This window comes from Haliaeetus leucocephalus, unplaced genomic scaffold (assembly GCF_000737465.1).
Source record: "Haliaeetus leucocephalus isolate CR32 unplaced genomic scaffold, Haliaeetus_leucocephalus-4.0 Scaffold161, whole genome shotgun sequence".
In the NCBI taxonomy this organism is placed as follows: Eukaryota; Metazoa; Chordata; class Aves; order Accipitriformes; family Accipitridae; genus Haliaeetus; species Haliaeetus leucocephalus.
This window is the reverse complement of record NW_010972597.1, coordinates 357,142-373,926: the sequence shown is the minus strand read 5'-3', so window position 1 is coordinate 373,926 and position 16,785 is coordinate 357,142. Positions and strand designations below refer to the sequence as shown.

The following is a 16,785-nucleotide window of genomic DNA, read 5'->3' as shown; positions in this document are numbered from 1 at the left end:
TAGCTTATAAATGTGCTTGCAGTCCCAGTTTCATCAGCAGGAGTACAACATGTTAAATATTTATATGATGTGCTATTTTCACAGACTTCTAGCTGTCTATAGAGTTGGGAAGATGTTTGGATTTGGAAAGGAGAGGGTAAAGATCTCACCGGACTTTTCAAATCCCTTTGAAGAAAAGGGAAATCAGGAGAGAAGTGAGAAAAATTAAGATAGGTTTGTTTTAAAAATATTATTGTAAAAATTCTTCTTCACCTGTCCCAGGCTAGTTAACTAGAAGTTGGAAAGGTGTATTGTTTTCATAGTGGATGTTAGCTAAATTTCAGAGTTGTTACATGCCCCTTTAAACTTAACTCATGGTGGTCAACACTTAAGAATGAGAAAGTATTTACAGAAGATAAAATTTCCCTAAAGTGTATTAAATAAGCAACTTCTACCTAAAAATAAAACTGAAATACTAATTCAGTAGATCCTCTATACTTTAGGGTCTAGCCACCAGTTGCCATAAATTATTTTAAGAATGTTTGTGTTTAACTTTTTCCCTAGTTAAGGTGTTCTGAAGCATACCATCATGTTTCTGCTTCTGAGACAAGTTGCAGAATTGACCAGCTGCACTCTTAAGCCTTTGATATTCTGTAAGCAGAGCAAAGTTCTGGAAATACCAGGCTGGTGTACCTCATACGGAGAACATTAGCTACTCCTAGATGAGGTTTATAAAATATAAGCAGGTTCAAAATCACAGTCATGTTAACACAACCTTTCCAACAAGAAGAAATTTATCCATTGATCACTGTCTGTTAGAGCTTATTAGATGTGCTCGTGTTTTCAAAAGTCTGTCTGAAAATGCAGTATGCTCTCTGGAACTAATAAGATTTTGTTAAGTCCTAGGAGAAAATCAGGTGTAGTGGTGATTTGATATGGAAAAATACGAACAGATCAACACTGCAGATAAATAACCACTTCACACAGTGATAATATGAACACAAGAATAAGAATGTATTTTGTTTATATTATTCCCAGAGAAAATGGGAGATGACTGTAAACTACTATTTTTCATAATGTAAATTTACACTCTGTTCATTTGGCATCTTTGTAGGTGGTTAGGTTGGGTTTTTTTTAACAAGTCACTACTTAACTCTCTTACATTAATCTGTAAGTGTAGATTTTAATCTGTTTGAAACAGAACAAATGGATAAAGAAAATGTGCTGGAGTCATTGCATTTAGAACAAACAGTTTTCGAGTATCCCGTCAAGAAGCCGACATTGCTAGATTGTTGAGAATTTTTTTTGTGTGTGTGTAAGACTATCAGAAAAAGTTTGAGTGCGGGCTCTTTTACCAATGGCTTTAATTTGGTATTACACACCAGCTACTTTGCGTGTCTCTAGGACAGGCATCGCTGCCCTACCAGCCATAGCATACTGCCACAGCTGCAAGATAGAGCCTAGCAGCAGGGATGGTTTGTCATTACTACCATGCTTTAGCTGTAGGAGGCTGTAAAGGTACTTGTGAGGGAAGGTTGCCAAAAAAGAGTACTGACATTTGATAATCCTCCTTGGAATTCTCTTTACTCAGCATCTCATAGTAGCTTTTGTATTATGCATGAAAATATGACCTTTGTGTGTAGCCATAGAGAAGTATCTTGTCATGCTGTATCCTCAACAAGCTAAAATGACATGTTCTGCAGTGAGAAATGAGGAAATGTCTCTTAGAGAAAGGAGAAGAATATGTAAGAAAAGAGTGGTGGTGTGTCACTGTGTATTTGCAAATGGCAAATTGTTATCCACAGTTCAGTAGGGGTGTTTCACTCATGATGTTGTATAGATTCATTCTCCCTGCTGTCTTGGTTCATAGATTATTCTAAAGGTAGGTGGGTGCTGATAGTTTGCAATTGGCAACCAACACCTAAGCAATGTGAAAGTTCAGAAAATAATAATGAAAATGTACATCAACATCAAAACTTACCTGCAATGAGAATGACCTGAAAGAACAACCACAATAGTACATGTAGGATTAATCTATGAAATATAATGACAATAGAAACCTGATGAATTTTATTTATGAGGCAGCTTTTACCAGGTAGCCTAAATACCGTCAAGGTGGACAGAAATTATTGAGAACAAAGAGGAACTGTTTTCTAAATTCTTGAGTCTTACTCAAGTGTTTGAGGTAACAGATTGCTAAGAGACTCATGTAGTCTTTTTTTGTGGAAAATGGCCAGATATGTCTGTTGTCTGCCCACCCCCACCCTTTTTTGATATATGGGTTCTGGTACTGTTTGTTTTCATGTTATTCTCTTTTCTGCTTGCCAGTGTCTGCCAATACATGCCTGGCATCAAGGCCCTTCAGACCAGAAAAAAAACAGGAGTTCACTTTTATCCCAAAGCACTGATGAAAGGTGGTTGTGTTTCAGCTGTTGGAAATGTTAACGAATGGCTTATACTCAGCTGAATATAGACTGTGGTACAGACTGCTCACAGCTGCTTCATTCTTCTCTTTTTGGGACAGGCTTCTTTACCCTCTCGAGTTTTCTACTTCTCTCCATTTTTCTTTGTCTTTTTCTCTCCCTGTTGACTGCCATCCACATGATTTGTCTCACAATTTCTTTCTCCAGCCAAAGAAGACTTGACATTTTTCACTCAAGATGCCTTTTTTAGAGTCTTCTGGTGAGAATTGTTAGAAGCCATTCATAGAATCACAGGCTGGTTGAGGTTGGAAGGGACCTCTGGAGGTCATCTGGTCCAACGCCCCTGCTCAGACAGGGCCATCTGCAGCCAGAAGCCCAAGACTGTGACCAGATGGTTTTTGAATACCTCCAAGGATGGAGACTCCACAACCTCCCTGGGCAGCCTGTTTCAGTTCTCAGTCACCCTCACAGCAAAAGAAAGTGTAGCTCACCTCTTCCACAGTTGAAGAGGAATAGATCCACAAGAGAAGAGTCATAGATCCACAAGCCCACCACGTGGGTCTCCTAATAATATGGCAGTCATGTCATTTTACTGTTGCCAACCTGCTATGTCTGCTTACTGCTCACATAGTGATTTAGCTCAGCCCAAGAACTGGTTTCCATTTGACTACAGTTTTGTCTGTAGCAGTTGAATAAATTTTGTTTTATCTTAATGAATTAAATATAGGAGCAAAGTGTTCTCTTTGCTGTTCTGTCAAAAGACATCCTATATGTATGCTGAATAGTTGGTTTTTTCACAGATGCACCTGAAATATAACTTGACTATATGAATCATGCTGATGTGTAGAATTTAATTGCATTGTTTTACTTTAATCTTCTTCAAAGAGCCAAGAGCTTTTGAGTGTTATATTTGGAAATATTTGTTAAATTATTTTGCATACACTGTAGCAGCATCTAAAAAAAAAAAATCACACCTTATCATGGTTTTTGTGTAATTCGGTTCATTAAGGTGTTTGATGTTGATTTCATTTTGCCCACAACAGATTTTAGCTGAGCTTAGTGATGCCTTGTTAGGAGATTTGTCATTGAAGTCTTAAGACTAATCAGGGACTTTTAGTGTGTGCCTCTGTTCAAGGGGAGCTTTCAGTGTTTCGTATGGAAAGCACAACAGATTTAGTGTTGCATTTATCCTTTGACCCAAGTCGAGATCTATTTATCAGTTATAGAAAGAGGATGAAAACCCTGAGTAGAAAAAAGCCTATGCTAATCTCTTTGTGCTAAATGATAAAGAATGCACCATAACAGCTTCCCATTGGCTGCAGTTGGCTGGCTACACACCATTTCAGATATTAAATGATGAGTTAATACGGTATTTTATTAGCTGTGCCTTTTTAGTGAAAGGAGTTGTGCTTTTGGCCATATTGTGAGGCCTGTTTGTAGGGTTTTATTTTGGATCCTCATGGTTTCAGTTAATATGCTAGAGTAGAGGTAGATCTCTGGGAAGATGGTTGGCAGCAAAATTTGAAGTAAAGACCATGTATATGTACCTGTATTGAACTGCATGCGACAGCTCGCTGTTCAGGCTTTGCCCTAGATGGTACTAGAAGATGGTCTCATGGTTAGTTAGTGTTTCCTGCCTGTTGCCATGAATTAGCTACCACTAAGAAGGCTTGATTGCCCATGGCACAGAAAAATCCTCCAAGTCAGAGCTGCCCTTCTGCATGCAAGGGAAGCCTGCTTGGATTCGTAGGTGTTCTGCCCACAGGATTCTGGGGAGGGATGTTTCAGAGGCAGAGAGCAAACATTTATTCCATCGACTTAGCCAAAATATAAGTCATTAAGTATTTTATTGCTATCTGATTCCACATTTTGGATCTCCATTCCCACTATGCTTGAACAGCCATATAATGTAGGAATACTGCAATAAGGTCTTCCTAGAGCCTTCTCTTCTCCAGGCTGAACAATCCCAACTCTTCAGCCTTTCTTCAGAGCAGAAGTCTTCCAGCCCTCAGATCATTTTTGTGGCCCTTCTCTGGACTCACTCTAACAGGTCCCTGTCTGTCTTGTACTGGGAACTCCAGAGCTGGATGCAGTACTGTAGGTAGGGTCTCACAAAAGCAGCGTAGAGGGGGAGAATCGCTTCCCTTGACTGCCAGCCACACTGCTTCTTATGCAGCCCAGGACATGATTGGCTTTCTGAGCTGCAAGTGCACATTTGACAGCTCATGTCCAATTTTTTGTCCACCAGTATCCCCAAGTCCTTCTCGGCAGGGCTGCTCAATCCACTCATTGCCCAGCCTGTATTTGTGCTTGGGATTGCCCAGACCCAGGTGCAGGACCTTGCACTTGGCCTTCTTGAACTTCATGAGGTTCATGAAGTTCATCTGCAACATCCAGAGGTGCACATGGATTTAAATAATGTGTGTTTCTGCATCCTTGGATCCAATCTTTGTCTGGTGTATTTTAGTCAGCAGCTCTAGTGTTTGAATTATACTTTTACTGTCCATGTCTGTAAAAGTAGTTGGAAATGTGGTAGTTTGATCACCATCCTGCTGATGCATTGTTGTAAAGGAAATGGTGTCTTGTTTACTTAGTGTGGTACCAGTTTGGCTCCAGCACCTGAGTATGCATGATGAACTTTTGAACCTGCAGTACTGCCTGTGGGATTGATACTGTTTTAAATAAGTGAGCATTTGGGGTTTGTCTGGACATGATGTAATGAGATAATTGCAGAACCATTTGGCTTTTAACCACAGATACAGTCGTCTTTTTTTTTTTTTCCCCAGTATACTCTATTTAGTTTAACAAAATAAAAAGACATTAATCTTCAGTCTCTGGTACTTCATCAAGTAGTAAAAGAATCGGAGGTTGATGGGCTGACACAAAACTCCTCTGAAACTTAGTTTTCAGGAATGACAGTTATTTTTAACTGTCTCCAGCAGGAGGCTTTTTGTATGGAAGGAATCCAGAAGTTTACCTTTGTAGCATGTGTTCAATTTCACATAAGCTACTAGATAGTCTTAAAGTTCTTGTGAAGTTGTTTTTCTCAGTGGTTTAAGACATCTGCACTCTAGTGTTGCAAGATAGACTGTGTTATAGCGATGATTTTTGTGTACAGCATAGGTAAATATAGGATGCAGTAGTTGACTGCGCATCTCTGCTGCTAGGCTGGTGGTGCCTGGAAGATGTAGTGTGTGTCCCGTGTGTGTGGTGAGTTGACCCTAGCTGGATGCCAGGTGCGCACCAAAGCTGCTCTATTACTCCCCCTCCTCAGCTGGACAGGAGAGAGAAAATATAATGAAAGGCTCGTGGGTCAAGATAAGGACACGGAGAGATCACTCACCGATTACCATCATGGGCAAAACAGACTCAATTTGGGGAAAATTAATTTATTACCAATCAAATCAGACTAGGATAATAAGAAATAAACCCAAATCTTGAAACACCTTCCCCCCACCCCTCCCTTCTTCCCGGCTCAACTTCACTCCTGATTTTCTCCACCTCCTCCCCTCCAGCGGCACAGGGGGATGGGGAATGGGGGTTGGGGTCAGTTCATCATACATTGTCTCTGCCGCTCCTTCCTCCTCAAGGGGAGGACTCCTCACTCTTGCCCTGTTCCAGCGTGGGGTCCCTCCCACAGGAGACAGTTCTTCGCGAACTTCTTCAACGTGGGTCCTTCCCACAGGCTGCAGTTCTTCACGAACTGCTCCAGCATGGGCTCCTCTCTCCACCGGTCCTGCCAGGAGCCTGCTCCAGCGCGGGCTTCCCACAGGGTCACAGCCTCCTTTGGGCACCCACCTGCTCCGGCGTGGGGTCCTCCATGGGCTGCAGGTGGATATCTGCTCCACCGTGGACCTCCATGAGCTGCAGTGGGACAGCCTGCCTCACCATGGTCTTCCCCACCATGGGCTGCAGGGGAATCTCTGCTCCAGCGCCTGGAGCATCTCCTCCCCCTCCTTCTTCACTGACCTTAGTGTCCACAGGGTTGTTTCTCTCACATGTTCTCACTCCTCTGTCCAGCTTCAGTTTGTTAGGCAGTGACTTTTTTCCCCTTCTTAAATACATTCTCCCAGAGGCACTACCACTATCTCTGATGGGCTCAGCCTTGGCCAGCAGCGGATCCATCTTGGAGCTGGCTGGCATTGGCTCTGTTGGACACAGGGGAAGCTTCCAGCAGCTTCTCACAGAAGCCACGCCTGTAGCCCCCCTGCTACCAAAACCTTACCACACAAACCCAATTCAGTGTGCTAGGATTTAAGATTTTTTTTCAGGTAAAATTCATGTAGTAAAATTGGTGACCACATCTTATTTGTGTTTCTCTAAAGGGGAGATGTTGTGCCCAAATTAACTGTGTCACAGTAATAATGCATGTTGTTTTCACAAATTTGTAAAGTATTATAAGATTTCAAAGTAGAGATTTCATTTTTTAATTTATTTGAATATCTCCCATGGGTGTGCATGAACGTACTGAAATTCACATGCTAATTTAGTAAGTTGTGGTGATTGTCATTGGTCATCTTAAAAAAAGAAATCGTAGGTGCTTCTGCTGCTTACCATGTATGGACAGAGCCTTACAACTTACTGTTTTATTATATCTGTATTAAATTGTGGTAAAACTGAATAATTTAGGTTGGAAAAGACCTTCAAGATCACTGAGTCCAACCATCAACCATGCCTACTAAACCATGTCCTGAAGTGCCTTGTCTACGCGCTTTTTGAATACCTCCAGGGATGGTGACTCAAGCACTTCCCTGGGCAGCCTGTTCCAATGCTTGATAACCCTTTCAGTAAAGAAATTTTTCCTAATATCCCATCTAAACCTCCCCTTGGCGCAATATTTCCTCTTGTCCTATCACCATCCACCTGACAGAAGAGACTGACACCCACCTCACTACAACCTCCTTTCAGGTAGTTGTAGAGAGTGATAAGGTCTCCCCTCAGCCTCCTTTTCTCCAGGCTAAACAACCCCAGTTCCCTCAGCCGCTCCTCATAAGACTTGTGCTCCAGGCCCCTCACCAGCTCCGTTGCCCTTCTCTGGACACGCTCCAGCACCTCCATGTCTTTCCTGTAGTGAGGGGCCCAAAACTGAACACAGTACTCAAGGTGCAGCCTCACCAGTGCCGAGTACAGGAGGACAATCCCCTCCCTGCTCCTGCTGGCCACACTATTTCTGATACAGGCCAGGATGCCGTTGGCCGCCTTAACCACCCGGGCACACTGCTGGCTCGTATTCAGCCGGCTGTTCAACCAGCCCCCCCAGGTCTTTTTCTGCCGGGCAGCTTTGCAGCCACTCTTCCCCAAACCTGTAGCGCTGCATGGGGTTGTTGTGACCCAAGTGCAGGACCCAGCACTTGGCCTTGTTGAACCTCATACAGTTGGCCTCAGCCCATCGATCCAACCTGTCCAGATCCCTCTGTAGAGCCTTCCTACCCTCCACCAGATCAACCCTCTCTCCCAACTTGGTGTCATCTGCAAACTTACTGAGGGTGCACTCGATCCCCCCTCACTGTTAACGATATTAAACAGAACTGGCCCCAATACTGAGCCCTGGGGAACACCATTGTGACCCACTGCCAACTGGATTTCACCCCATTCACCACCACCCTCTGGGCTCGTCCATCCAGCCAGGTTTTTACCCAGTGAAGAGTACACTTGTCGAAGCCATGAGCTGCCAGCTTCTCAAGGAGTATGCCATGAGAGACAGTGTCAAAAGTCTTTACTAAAGTCCAGGTAGGCAACATCCACAGCCTTTCCCTCATCCACTAGGCGGGTTGGTCAAGCAGGACCTGCCTTTCATGAACCTGTGCTGGCTGGGCCTGATCCCCTGTTTGTCCTGCACATGCCATGTGAGCGCACTCAAGATGAACTGCTCCATAATCTTTCCTGGTACTGAGGTCAGGCTGACGGGCCTGTAGTTCCCCGGATCCTCCCTCTGACCCTTCTTGTAAATGGGCATCACATTGGCAAGCCTCCAGTCATCTGGGACCTCCCCTGTTGACCAGGATTGCTGATAAATGATGGAGATTGGCTTGGCAAGCTCCTCTGCCAGCTCCCTCAGTATTCTTGGATGGATCCCATCTGGTCCCATAGACTTGTGAGTGTCCAGATGGCATATTAGGTCACTAACTATTTCCTCCCGATGGTTGATTTTGACTGCCCACAATATTGTTAGGCACTTAATGGTTTAATATTACATTGCATTTAAGTTTTAGACATTCTTTAATAAGAAATAAATATTGCTTGAACATTTAGCAATTTAAAAGTCAGGGAATACAATATTGAAATGACCATAGCTGTCTTTAAATCACAAGAAAATAGAAGCATTGTACAGTGAAGGCAGCTTAATCGCCTACAAGGTACAGGTTTAGTATTTTGAGCCTGAATAAACAAATGTAAAGAGGAGACTATTTAAAACCCCTATCACAGGCCACAGTAGCCTAAATTAAAGCACAGCAGTTGTCCATCTTTGAAGCGTTTCTAGCAACAAATGGAGATTTGATTGAATCACATTGAAAAATAAATTGTCTTAAGTTGTGGTCTTTTGTTTTTGTTTTAATATGATACTGAACTTGATGCTGCTTACAGTATAAATTTTCAAGTAGCACCTTAAAAATATTGCAGTTATATTGCAGCTACCAATTGCAAGAAGTAGGATGGGGAATAATCTGGGGATTTGTCAGATAAATATTTTGCCTGAGTCTTAAAAATATACACTCTTTGCCATGGGTAAGAGGTGTCTGGATGATTGAAAAGATTATTGCAGTTTGTGTAGTAGGTGGGGGTGACTTTAGGCATGTGGTATGGGAAATTGTATGTGGACATTTTAATTTCCTATCTTGCTCAGTGATTCTTGATCAGGGTCAGACTATATGAATCTCTTTCCTTAGGCCAAGCAAAGTGGGGTAGCATGAGATCGTTGTAGTAATTGCTTATGAAATAATAAACCAATAGCGTGTATATATATCTGTGGGGCTTATCCCATCTCCAGTACTATTCTGCTTTCTCTGCAGGTTTAGGAATACAAGTTTATGTAAGTCAATACTTACTCTACATCTTAAAGATCTTGCTTAACACAAGAGTGAGAAAAACTTAATTCTTTTATAGTAAAAAACTGAAATTCCAGAAAGTGCAGATTCTACATGGCCTTGTTGTGCCCTGAAAGAATTCTGATGGCCTCTGTTCTCCATGATTGAGTGCTGAATGTCACTCCAGCAATCCCTTGTTTCTGGGGAGAGAGTTCAGTAGTGAGACGAAGACATGAATGAAGACCAAAAATCTCCTGAACGTCACTCCCATCCCCAAAACCACTCCCTTTGCTGTGGTCTTTGCAGGTTTGAACTGATGCAAGTTAAATTCATGTTGCTTAGGGTTTTCAGTGGAGAAGGGGTGAGATAAGCTACTTTCAGTCTTGTCATTCCAATATATTTATCTTTCAACAAACCTAGAGGTACATTCTTTTTGAAAGAAGCATGCTGTGAATTTCAGGGGGTTCTTGTGCAAAAATAGAGGACTTGTCAAAATATGATTGATAATGCCATTTTAGTTGTACCCACATTAAAGCAGATTATTTTTTCCTTTTTTCTCATGCATCCCATAGGTCATAAACATTGATGGAACAATGAGGAAAACCCTCCTAGAAGATAAGCTTCCACATATATTTGGGTTCACGCTGCTGGGAGATTACATCTACTGGACTGACTGGCAGAGACGAAGCATTGAAAGAGTTCACAAGATAAAGGCTAGCAGAGACATCATTATTGATCAGCTGCCAGATTTAATGGGCCTTAAAGCAACAAGTGTTACCAAAGTGTTTGGTAAGCATGAGCAATCATAGGATGGATCTATAGTAGTTTCTAGATGGGCTTGCTTTCATTAAGCAACTGGTGATTGCTTGTAATGAGAATAACTGTGGTCTCATGTTTGAATCATTTTAAAGGAAAACTGCACCTATTGTTTGTAATGTTGTGAAAATATAGCGTTGCAAAAGAAGTATGGGCTTCCAGTTTTTAGTGACATTTGATATAAATCTTCTACAGCTTCCACTACACTCTTTGAATTTTTTGTGAGGAGAATTTTATTCCTGCCTCCAATCTACAGGAATCATTACTTCTGGCAGTCACAGAATTGCTCCATTTTCTGTTGTTCTTTTCTTCCAGTACAAAGTCCCAGTGATGTTCAGGTAGCAGAATGCTTTTTACTGTGTTGGGTGGTACAGGCAGAGTTAGAGGCCATTACAACATTGCCTCAAGGCATGTGGCACTTAACTTTAACACCTAAATCTTAGCTAAATCTTAACAATTAAATCTTGCCCATAGCATGGATTCAGCAGCTGGAGCTTCGTGCTCTTACACTGCATCTGCTGAAAGGTGCAGCCAGTGTTTTAGGTCCTCTGCTAGCATTCTGCAGAGGAGTATGTCACAGGACCTCCTGGCTTCAGTAGCAACTCATGAGAGGTGCGTGTTCACCACAGATGTGTCTACTACCTGGGACTTTGGAGTCTGGGCATACCAGTAAACGGATTTGTTGGTCAGCTATTAAAATTACTGAGCATAGTTGCAACAGAATCATATAAAGTAAGTTGTCAAATTACACCCTGCCAGTACATGGATTTCCAGCCTTTCAGGAAGCTTTACTTGGAAGATATTCAAGTCCTCAAGCTGCAAGTTATGGCATCAGTCTGAAATATGTAAGTTCTAAAAAGGGAAAATTAAAAGAAACCTGGTTGAGACTGATGTTGGAGATTTTTTTTGTGGTTACAGTCTTTAAATACCTAAATCCTTGGTTCCAGCAGATGGAGAAAGGAACTCATTTATCTTTTGGTCCTTACTTCCCCCTCCACATTCCCTCCCCATCTGGCCATGGTCATTCACATGAAAAAATAAGTGTGAGATTGTGATGATCTTGTTGGAGCTGCTTCTGCTATTGAATCTTCTCAGGTTTAAATTAAACAGCTGGAAAAGAACTGCAGTTATCCAGCTCTTCTCACCATTTTGTATCATTGAACATTTGTAAAACTGGTGGTTTCAAAGAGATACAAAGATGGTATACTTGGCCAAAAATAACCAAGCAGAACATGTATGTAATTACCTGCCTTAAGTGAAGGAATTTAATCTTTGGGAAAACTAGAAAGACATATTTTGTAGCTGTTATTTGTACTATAGGAGGGATAGGACCAACTTCCTAATCCTTGGGTAGAGGGAAAGAAACAGTTTTGAATGTTTTTTTTTAGAATTCCCTGTTGACAACCCATAGTGCTAACTTATTTTGAAAAATTATAATTACACTACGTTTCCGCTCAGCCTTGCCCCCTCCTCCTTCCCCCCTATATCCACAACGCACCAATATCTGTTTTGTTTTGTTTTGTTTTTAAGGAACTAATTCATGTGCAGAGAACAACGGAGGTTGCAGCCATCTGTGTTTCTTTACACCCCAGGAGACAAGGTGTGCCTGTCCGATTGGCCTTGAGCTGCTGAGTGACATGAAGACTTGTATCATTCCTGAAGCCTTCTTAGTTTTCACAAGCAGAGCAGCAATTCATAGGATTTCCCTTGAAACCAATAATAATGATGTTGCTATTCCTCTTACTGGAGTCAAGGAAGCATCTGCTCTGGATTTTGATGTCTCTGATAACAGAATCTATTGGACTGATGTTAGTTTGAAGGTATTACTGATGTGTGAATTCCCTGAATATAAAGCCACAGAGTAGTTACTTTGATCTAACAAAGGTCTCTGTTACATGATGCGTCCTGCAGTTGCTAATGGTGTCATTGAATTGCATCCAAGGAGACTCTTGGAGATGAAGACAGTTGCATTGTTGAATGCACAGTTGGGTGATAGGCATCTTCTGCATCAAATAAAAATCCAAAGTGGTGTCTGCTCATACCGAATGCCTAAGTCTTGGATGCTGCATGTGTTGCATCCATATATGTATCTATTGTAGAAAAGCTGTTTTCATGTCACACAGTAATTTCAACATTGAGCTTGGCAACCCTCCAAGCTTTCTATCCTCTTCCAGTTTTGACTTGGAAGGCAATCTTACTCAATATTAACATTTGGCAAGTGAACTTTGGATTGGTTGCTGTTAGACTGTGGCTCCAGCTTGGCACAGAAAAGGCCAGGGAACTTGTCCAGTCCCCTCCACACTGTTAAGCCCCTGCCTGCGCCCAGTTCTATCTCAATGTGTTCCCCAGAAGTTTGACATTTCCTGTGATGTGTTTGGTTCACATCCAGGTGCATGCTAAAGTGAGAGTTGTGCTGTTCATCAGTGTTACTTTGCTTTTTGAAGTGAATTAAGTAATGGTGAAAAATGACAGGTTCACTTCATTGGAACTGAATTCCTCTGTTTAGCCTCTTAATAGGTTTTCCAAGAGCAATTAAAGTTTCCTTGCCAATGTGCCTAAGTCATAATAGGGAAAAGCTCACTTTTAGTGACTGCAGGGCACGTGCAGTTTCCATACTCTCTCTGTGAAGACTAATGAGGGTTGTGCTTCAGCGTTAACAGTGCTGCTTGTGGTGTGGATACCTTTCCTTCAGGAACAGTGAGAATGTAATAAATTAGTGTACTGCAGACACAGTTACTAAATAAATCTCACGCAAGCATGTGGAGAGCTGGAGCTACGGTCGTCTTAACCATCTGTAGTGGAAAATACATTACTTCAGCTGCATCAGTGCATAGATCCATCTCATTCTATGCAGAACTAGAAAACATTTTACTTGTTTGTGGCCTGCTGAATTATCCAGCATACTGTATTTTCACATATGTATCAGTGTATGTTTTGGCATGTCTGGGTTTTCATTCCCCCTGTCATTCCCCAACTCCTGCAGCTTAGCAGCAGGTAGTGTAACTTCAGAGCCCATAGCCATCTCCCTTTCCTTTGCTGACCACCACTTCCCTGATATCCTCCTGCCTCTGGTTGTGTGAGGACTCATTTTCAAAAAGGGATTATACTTCTTCTGAGATGTGGGTTATACCTGTAAAAATACTACATGATTTTTGGTTTTGACATTTACCTTTAAAAATATAAAATGTCTCTTAACCCTGTGTTGTGATTTAACCCCTAACATTCTTCTCGTACTGAACTCAAAACATAGCAGTGTACCAGCTACTAGGAGGACAATTAACTCTATCCCAGCTGAGACCAGGACACCCTGATACATTCATTTCTCAAATTATTAAGAAATTAATAGCTGAAATATTAGCAGGCATGTAGAATGATTGCTTAGTGTTGATAACAGGGGTGGGTAATTGTACATTAGTCCTGGAAGTTACCAGTTATGTACCTGGAGGTTGTTTCAGTGCAACTCCTTGTTGGGAGTGGCATATTTATATGTACGCGGTCCTTGCCCTATGACTTGTTTTGTTGAGTGTGCGTAACTAAAATGTAGATGGGATCAGCAAACTTGCTCCAGGTGACTGATCATGAGAAACAATTTAATTCAGATTTCTCTGAATTGAGATGTGTTTCTGAGACTTAAAACTTTACAGTGAATTAAGTAATCAAAAACCCCTCACTTTTTGTGTGCAAACAGAAGAGAGGGAGAAGGGGCAAGGAAGAATCTGCAGATACATAGTGCTTTCTGAAAATCATATCCTTTTAAGATGTCTTTGACTGCACATCAGAAACCACTAGCTTTCTGAAAATTCAGGGATTTTTATCCTGTGAATTGCTATATCTTTTTTGACAACAGAAATTTATTTTTAAAAATGTAACATGGGCTGATTTTTCTTACTAATTTCTTTTTGTACACTAAACTTCATAATAATTATTCCTTTTTATTTCAGTGGGGTATCTGTAAATGCCGTAATATTTTTACAAAATTGTTTTCCAGACCATAAGCCGAGCTTTCATGAATGGGAGCTCTGTTGAACATGTGATTGAGTTTGGGCTAGATTATCCTGAGGGAATGGCTGTAGACTGGATGGGAAAGAACCTCTACTGGGCAGATACTGGAACCAATCGCATTGAAGTAGCCCGCCTGGATGGACAGTATAGGCAGGTGCTTGTGTGGAAGGACTTGGACAACCCAAGGTCTCTGGCTCTTGATCCTACCAAAGGGTAAGGGATGGTGTTGTTTTTCAAAGCTTTGTGTACATATCTTGTACGTGACAAGTTAATTGGCAGTTTATATAGCTCCATTTCTTCAGAGTCTTTGAAAAGACGATAAACGCTCCGCAACCCTATGGGTTACAATGAAAAATTAAGAATTGTCAATCATATTTTTCTGCCTTTGTCTAAAAAAGGAGTACTGTAATACTGTACATAACCACATGGGTTATTCCTTTTTATTTTTTTAAAGAACTGAAAATAAATTTTAAAAAATGAAAGCATGCAGCTAAACACAATCTTACCTAGCTGATGTAGTCTTTTTGTTCCACTTCTCATTGCAGATACATGTACTGGACTGAATGGGGAGGTAAACCTAGGATTGTTCGGGCGTATATGGACGGAACAAACAGCATCACTTTGGTGGATAAAGTGGGTCGTGCCAATGACCTCACTATTGATTATGCAGACCAAAGGCTATATTGGACTGACTTAGACACAAGCATGATTGAGTCATCAAATATGCTAGGTAATCTAGTGTTATATTACACCAGCCAGTACAGAAATATGCACTGACCGTAGTAAAGTAATTGAATAATATGAAATTGGAATAATATAATTGGTATTAAATCCGTGTGTGTATTTTTCTTATGAGAGGAAATGGAGAGTTAAATGTTTCATGAGAGAAAAAAAAGCTTCCTAAATTAATAACTATATGATGATTTATAATGTTGGTGACATATGATACCATTTCTCGGTATTGATATGAAACTGCCTGTGTTTTACCAAAGCAGAGATGACCTCTGAGTTTCTCAAAGTGAGGACAACTTATAGGTTCACTGTAAACCACCACTGACTTTTCAGTCTGGATGCTAATTTTCTGTTGAAGTATTATCTCTGTTTCCAGCTTCAGACTATTTGTATTAGCTCAAAACCAAAACCAAAACACTGCTTCCATTTCCTGCCATCTGGAAGGTTGTGCAGCTACTTCTGCAGTGTATCATAACAAGTTTTGTACACAACTTTACACATTTTCATGTCTTCCATTAGAATTTCATTTATACATACAAGGGGTGTGTGAAGATCTACTAAACTTTGATGTTGATATTGACATGATAACTAACTGGATAAAAGAAGGGAGTTTTGTTTTCTGCAGCTGATATAGAGCTTTTGTATTGTCCAGATGTTTTGTAAATATTAAATGGTCTTCAAGGTTTTAGCAGAAATTAATTCCTTTTTGAGAAAACAGAGTTTATATAAGTTTCCAAATGCCACACAGTGAATCAGTGACAGGATCAGAAATGGAATCCAGAAGTTCCTGACCTGACATCCTATCCCTGTTCCATTTTCAAGGAGAGACCTTTGTGAGATGGTAATTAATGCCTCTGGGATTCCAATGTAAAAATTAAAGTTTATGTGGCAGAACATACAGTATTTAAGCAAGCTTATACAGGATTATTGCAGCAATGCTCTGACTGATAATATATATAATTTCCCTGCAACTCTTTTTTTTTTTTTTAATCTGTGAAAAGGTGCCAATCAGAGTGAGATTTTTTTTTAAGGTGTTATTGTGTGTGCATATCTTCAGAGTATAGAAAGTCTAAGCTCAGGAAAACAGAGAGAGCAATGCAGTTTTGGATTCCAAGGCTATCACTGATTTTGCATTTCTTGTATTTGTTGCTTTGGGATGACAACTGCTGAATGGATGTTACTGTTTAGAAATTGCAGTAAGATTGTTTCTTTATCTACAGTTGGGTTTTTTCCATCCACAGTGCACAATCTATCAAAGCTGTTACTAAGCTACTGCATTATACTTAGAAAAACAAAATAGCTGGAGGCAAGCTTGAACTAGAAACTGATTGTGACATTGAGAAGAAACACAAGATTGAAATAATCTCTGGTAAATTAAACTGGTTCTAAAGCTGAACCTACTGTTAACATTTATTTGTGGTGAGAAAGCAGAAGGCTGACCACTAAAGCTAACAATGTTGTATGATATCTTTTTAGTTAGCAGATTATAAAGACTCAGGTAGACTTCTAGCAAGTGGGCTCATTGGTTAAAGAAATGTTATTAGACTTGGCCTACGTTATGCAGTGCTGGTCTCCTTGCCAGGAGAAATCTGAATGAGTGTTGCTGATAGAAACGTCTGCCCCACCAGCAATGAATAAAGCACTCTTAAGTGGATGGATGGATGAATGAATGCTGTCCTAGCTTAATCTTGGGCATTATAAACATTACCCAACAGGAAAAAATAACTCTTTCAGCAGATTTTCCTCCCTCTACCGACTATCAAAATTCAATTAGACAGCTTATCTGCTTCCTTCAAAAGAGCCTATCC

General features: G+C 40.8%; 1 protein-coding gene across 3 annotated transcripts in view; it reads left to right on the top strand.

Annotated features, from left to right (window-relative positions):
- The window catches only part of LRP5 (low density lipoprotein receptor-related protein 5), a 163,910-nt gene that overhangs the window by 115,211 nt on the left and 31,914 nt on the right, over window positions 1-16,785 (top strand). For all 3 annotated transcript variants that reach the window (XM_010562534.1, XM_010562537.1, XM_010562535.1), the window contains 4 exons: window positions 10,000-10,216; window positions 11,774-12,063; window positions 14,232-14,458; window positions 14,791-14,975. In XM_010562534.1, the coding sequence (XP_010560836.1) occupies window positions 10,000-10,216; window positions 11,774-12,063; window positions 14,232-14,458; window positions 14,791-14,975 (919 nt within the window). The remainder of the gene's footprint in view (window positions 1-9,999; window positions 10,217-11,773; window positions 12,064-14,231; window positions 14,459-14,790; window positions 14,976-16,785) is intronic.